The 6,000-nt window shown below is 44.0% G+C and overlaps 2 protein-coding genes across 2 annotated transcripts; both read left to right on the top strand.

Moving 5' to 3' along the window:
- Positions 1–708: 708 nt before the first annotated feature.
- Positions 709–1,559, top strand: LOC108122584 (seminase). The gene has a single exon (XM_017237215.3). It carries the CDS (start codon positions 714–716, stop codon positions 1,557–1,559), a length of 846 nt encoding a protein of 281 aa, XP_017092704.2. The 5' UTR covers positions 709–713.
- A 66-nt stretch (positions 1,560–1,625) lies between these two features.
- intr (intrepid) lies at positions 1,626–2,650 on the top strand. Its single transcript, XM_017237213.3, has one exon. The coding sequence runs from the start codon at positions 1,650–1,652 to the stop codon at positions 2,562–2,564; it is 915 nt and encodes a 304-aa protein (XP_017092702.2). The 5' UTR covers positions 1,626–1,649; the 3' UTR covers positions 2,565–2,650.
- The last annotated feature ends 3,350 nt before the right edge of the window (positions 2,651–6,000 follow it).

Below are 6,000 nucleotides of genomic sequence, written 5' to 3'. Positions count from 1 at the left end.
AGCAACACAAGGTCCTTTTCAAACATGCACACACACACACACACGCCCAGGCACACGCACAAGCTGGAATTGACACACACATGCGGTCGATCCCTGGGCATGTAAATTGGCCGCATTGTTTATGAGCTCGGCTCCGATCTGGGATGGCCATTGGTGTCTCTCGTGCCCCGCGCGCCGGTTTTCCTGCCCCGAGACTATTGATTGTCAATTCAGTTTAAGCGCCAGCCATAAATTTAGCAAATGAGCAGAGGTCCAGCCGAAGCTGCCGCCATTCTTCTTAATTTAGTGAAATGCACAAAAACAATTTTCCAAATGCACAAAAGACGCCCACAACATGGGCGATAATAGAATCGAGGTCCTTTCGATAATTTGGTTATTTTTAGCTATGTGGGTATACTTTTTAAAGTATTTCTCCACCTACAGTTCGAATAGAGGCAAATATTCCAATCAAAACCGTGTCAAAGGATATCGGATTGCACTTGGAACCCAAACGCGTATTTGGTCATTAGACCTGACACCCTAAATACACAATACACAAAGCCCGAGTTCCGACTGACAGTCGTCCACTGTTTATGTTTGTCATTTAGCAGGCAAAACATTTTGATTACGCATACGCCATGTGGATCGAAGCGCCGTTTGTTGCTTTGACAGGCGCCTCGAATTCCCCCATAAATAAAAGTCAGCTGCTGGCCGCCGCCATCAGTCGATTGGAGATGCATCCGCTGCTTGTTTGTCTTTCATCGCTTTGCTTTGGCTTTTGTCAGCTTTATGTGGTAGCAGAGCCCCTCTGCGACAATTGTCGGGTGACTGAGATATATCCCGGGAAGGAGAACTCTGTGGGTCATCAGTTGTCCAGAAACCAGCGGATTGTGCGCATTATCAACGAGTACAAACAAGTCAGCTGGGAGGAGTTCCAACGCCGGGATAGGATCAGGAAGCGCAGCCGGCAATTGAAAGAGTATAGTTTTTTGGTTAAGCTGAAAATAGACAACTCTGTGCGCTGCAGTGGAGCCTTAGTAGCCTCTAGTTTGGTTCTAACATCCAGTAATTGTTTTACAAATGAGAAGACCGATCAGCTGAAAGTCATTTTAAGTAATGGAAAAACTCTGGGGGTGCATAGTCAGGAAAAGCCTATGGCATACCCCGAACTCAGCTTGCTTTCTTTGAAACAACCATGTGATGTTCAACCAGCTGCATTGTGCACCAAAACATTGCAATTAGGCCAAAAAGGTACCATGCTAATGGCCAGTTCTGATCTTAGCTTCTATGGACGCCGAAAGTCTGAAATTATTCCAAACGCAGCCTGTAAGAAATCCTTCGAGGAGGATCCTTCTGTTTATGTAACTCCTAACATGGTTTGTGTGAAAAACTCTCAAAAACCCGATAAATGTGCGACGAGTCCGGGAGATGCCTTTCTGGTTGATCACCAGCTTTGTGGATTAAATGTTTATGGATCTCGTTGCCAAGCAAACTCATTAAATGCCGATCTTTATATAAATCTCAGCCAACTACAGCCCTGGCTGAAAGATATTTTACAGAAAACTAAATTAACAAAGTGAGTTTTCTTCATACTATTCTTTTAAGCAAGACTAATACTATTCGTTCCTGAACCTTATGAAGATTAAAAGTATTTTGATATTATATCTCAGATGGCATTACCGCTTGTACTTCTCGCGCTCTTTTTCCAGCGGAACTCAGCATTTGATTCATCCGAATGGTATCCACAAATAAATGTCGGCAATGTGCCGCCCAATGGAAAACCATACCAGATAGTTCGCGTAATTGAATATATTGTGCCATATCCTTATAAAAAATCTATGGAGCAACATGCCAGAGCTCCTAGGGCTACCACCACCTCTCCTGATAGCTTGGAAGTGATTCCCGCTCGAATCGAAAATTGGTTAGCCACGGAACAGGCCACTACGAGCACAGCCAAGCCGAAAGCGACGAAGCACTTCCTGTTGAAGGTCCTCCATGGAAACACAATCATCTGCAGCGGGGCTTTAATCTCCGGCCGACTGGTCCTCACCTCCGCTCACTGCTTCGACGAGGGGCCGAAACACAAACCCCTGGCCCAGAACTACAAAATGCAGGCCAGCCGCAGTCGCATCTACGGTGTGGCAAACATTATTCCTGGACCAGACGCAGGCATGACCGAAGACATGGCTCTGGCGGTCCTCAAGGTGTCCGTACAGGATGCCTATGTCCAGCCGGTCGCACTTTGTGACACACAGCTCCGAAGACCGGACAATGTCACCATGTACATGTCACAACGTCATCTGCGTTTCCTACGCACCGAAGTCATCACCAATGGGGCTTGTAAGCGGAGCTATGCCCAGGACGAATCCGTCTTCATCACCGCCACAATGTTGTGCGCCAGGAACTCCAACAAAGTGGCTGACTGCCAGACCACCAAGGGGGATCTCCTGCTGCATAAGGACACATTGTGCGGCATCAATATATACGGATCACACTGCTTGGAGGGATCGATAAATGGGGACCTTTATGCTGATGTCTTTAAAGCGAGAAAGCAACTAAAAAAACTAATCAGGACTTATGGATGAGCCACTAACTTCTAAAAAAAATCAGAAAAATAATGTTTCCTTGTACGACCATCCAATTAAATTTTGAAAAATGTTTCTTCTGGTTTCGGGTTAAATTTTTCTTTCTTTCTTGAAGAAACATTTAAGAAGCTGGCCATTTTCTGTGTTAAGCAACGAGTATGGAGCGGACAAATAAATTTATTGTAGCCGTTCAGTGCTCGTGTGCTGCCCAAATCAAATCAATCTCACTAAACAAACATCGAAAATAAAAAGGGGGGAAACCAGGCAAAACAAAAACACAAAATCGCAAATGGAAAGACGCCTCCTTCGGTTGGTAACTGGGAAAATTGAAAGTCGCCGTCAACGGCAACAAAATCAGAGGAACACAAAGAACACAATCTCGCGATGTTTTTTCAACTTTTTATTTTCTTTCAATTTGCGGCTTAAAAAAGTTAACTGTTTTCATCAAAATGTCCTGAACTGCAATGACAATGATGTATGTAAATTTGAGCAAAAAACAAATGGCTGCAAATACCGAGCAAAAAATCAAAAGCAGACACAACCGATGGCCCCCAAAAGCATCGTGACAGCAAAAAGGTGTTACACTCGGCTTGAAATTTACACCATTGGGTGGTTGGGGCGGCAGGATCTGAGGCTGCAATGGCGGCCAGGGAGCCAGACCTGGCTTTTGGCTTTGGCTATGCGCTAAAATATGCAATTTTGTCATGAAATATGCACATGTCCAGAGCGCGGCAAGGACGATTCAGCGACGTCTGCCCACCAGCACCACTTCTACTATCAGCGACGGCAACAAAATAAATTTAAAAAGCAACATACATAAATAAATTAAACATTTAAAAAACCCAACGGGAATAATGAAAAATATGAAAGGTATAATCACGACGAATTTGTAGATGCCCTTTTTTTTAAGTGATGGATTAATTACACAGCTCGCAATTCTCTTTGAAAAAGTAGCTAATTGAAGTACAAATTTGATATATTAAATTATAAAGAGCTGCTGAAGAGCATTAAGCAAACTGTTGTGGTCAAAGCCAATGTCTGGCATGACTTTTCCACAACCACGCCCACCATTTGACATTAAAATGCAGCGGAGCCTGTCGAAAATGTTGCCACGAACATCAACGAGAACAACTAAATTTATGTACATAGAAATTAATATTAAAGAAAAAACGAACGAACAAGCTTGTTTTTTTTGTTCGGACTGAAATCTGAAAATAAAGGATTCAGATTCAGTTGATGATTTTAGTGCAGGGCGGGATAATATTGCCGACAAAAACCAGAGTCAGAAAAAGTTTGGACTCTCGTGCGATTATAAAAACAATAAAACAAATATATTCCATTTGACTAAAAAATTGTATCTCGAGGGGATGGCTGGATAATGGGGCCCAACTCACTTCAGAGGGTCGACGTCAACTCCCCCCTTTAGCGACCCGCTGACCTACCGCAAATATTTATTGTTTGACAATTTTTATTGCCTACTTTCAGGCGATTGTCGCTGCCACACCCCACTCACGATGAGAAACGGAAACGGAAACGCATTGGGAAAAGCAACAAAAAAAAAATGAAAAACTTTTCAGAAAAAAATTCAAAAGGCGTTAAAATGATTTTGAAAAACTTTTGCCTTACGTGACTTTCCAGCGGCCACTCGCTGGGCCTACATATTGTTCAATTTCCGACCGGGCCGACTGAATCAAATAGGTGGCATAAACACCAGAAGCAGCAGCACCAGTGGCAGTGGCAACAAAAGCGTTTGGGGACAACCAAACAGACGGCGGCGTCCCTCTGATGGGTATAAAATAAAAGTTTTCCACTTAAGGTTTATGAAAAGTTTAAGCCCGCTCGCTCGCCCGGCCTGCCTGCCTTACTCGCCCCGTGACGCGCACACATTCACACCTACATACCGACAAGAAAAATCAGCAAATGCGGAAACGGAAACTACGGTCGAAAAATGATGAATACCCACTCCGGTCGTGGGTCGGCGAGTTGGCGGATCCACGGGCCGCAGTCCCTCACCAATACACAAAACACACTCCAGAGGGATGCCGGCAATGGCCATAATATCCTCGGAGTCGGTCAAAGATTTTTCGCAATAAGGAAACAGTCGCTTTTCGTCTGTGCCTTCCGCTGCCTTCTCCTGACCATAACCACTTAGGACTCTGAAAGTTTTCCATGAGACAGTGGCATTGGCATGGGGGAATGCCGAATGGGGCGGAAAAGTCCCCGAATGCAAATAATAATGTAATTGCTAGCAATTTTACCCAAGTCTGCTTACCTTTCGCTTCAGCCTTGTTAAACTTTTATGAGATTTGAAGTGAAATTTAAAGCATTTACACCTGGCCCGCAATGACAAATGAGCAAATGAATTGGAGCCTGGCCTAAAGCTGATTTCGAGGCCATTCCCCACTTCCATTAAACTTCCGATTCCAATTCCGGGACTTAGAGCCAATTTAAAATCGCCTGGCTAATTGCATGTCGGCACTAAAGGCGGGCCACTAATTGAGTGCAAGTCAAGCAAACCGGCTAATTAGTAGCGGCAGTCTAAGCGAGCCAGGATTGACAGCTGAAACCTATGAACCAGTGGAGTGAAAAGGATATGCAATTTGTACGACCAGGACATTTGATCTTTGTGAGTCAGTGCGGGTGAATGAAAAATTGCGATGGCCTGGCTAATGCGTTAATAATTGGCTATCTGATGAGAGGCTTTTTGAACCCATTTCTCTTTGAAAAAGTAGTCTGTTTGGTTCTTAATATTGCATCAGTGCAATAACACTTACATACCTTTAAGATTAAGTAGTAATTTAGTTGATTAAAAACAATTCAAGTGTATGTGCATAACCTGGCATTCATGTAAATGGGTCTGCATATTTTGTGCCGCCTTTACTTTTGGTCCCAGTGCTAGATTCGGAGTATAATACATTTGGAGAATGGTTTCGGATGTCCCCGGCAGCACCACGTTCAAGGAGGCAAAGGCAACGTGCCACCAAGTCCAACCACGTCGCCCGCTGACTTTTCATAGATTTAGGAGTACATTTTTATACCCTTGCAGAGGGTATTATAATTTTGGTCAAAAGTGTGCAACGCAGTGAAGGAGACATCTCCGACCCTATAAAGTATATATATTCTTGATCAGGATCACCTCCTGAGTTGATATGAGCATGTCCGTCTGTCCGTCTGTCTGTCCGTCTGTCTGTCCGTCTGTCTGTCCGTCTGTCTGTCCGTCTGTCTGTTTCTACGCAAACTAGTCTCTCAGTTTTAAAGCTATCGTCTTGAAACTTTGCACACACCCTTCTTTCCTTTGCACGCAGTATATAAGTCGGAACGGCCCGGATCGGCCGACTATATCCTATAGCTGCCATATAACTGATTGATCGGAAATGGTATAACTTTGGTGTTTTTAGAGTTAGAGAGTTCAAATTTGACATGAGAGCTATTTTTG

Source organism: Drosophila bipectinata, chromosome 3R, assembly GCF_030179905.1.
Source record: "Drosophila bipectinata strain 14024-0381.07 chromosome 3R, DbipHiC1v2, whole genome shotgun sequence".
Classification (NCBI taxonomy): Eukaryota; Metazoa; Arthropoda; class Insecta; order Diptera; family Drosophilidae; genus Drosophila; species Drosophila bipectinata.
The sequence above is the reverse complement of the archived record's forward strand: the minus strand, read 5'-3'. Positions and strand labels throughout refer to the sequence as shown.

Excerpts from the sequence above, each read along its gene's own strand:
- intr (XM_017237213.3), top strand. The coding sequence starts at position 1,650 with ATGGCATTACCGCTTGTACTTCTCGCGCTCTTTTTCCAGCGGAACTCA.
- LOC108122584 (XM_017237215.3), top strand. The coding sequence starts at position 714 with ATGCATCCGCTGCTTGTTTGTCTTTCATCGCTTTGCTTTGGCTTTTGT.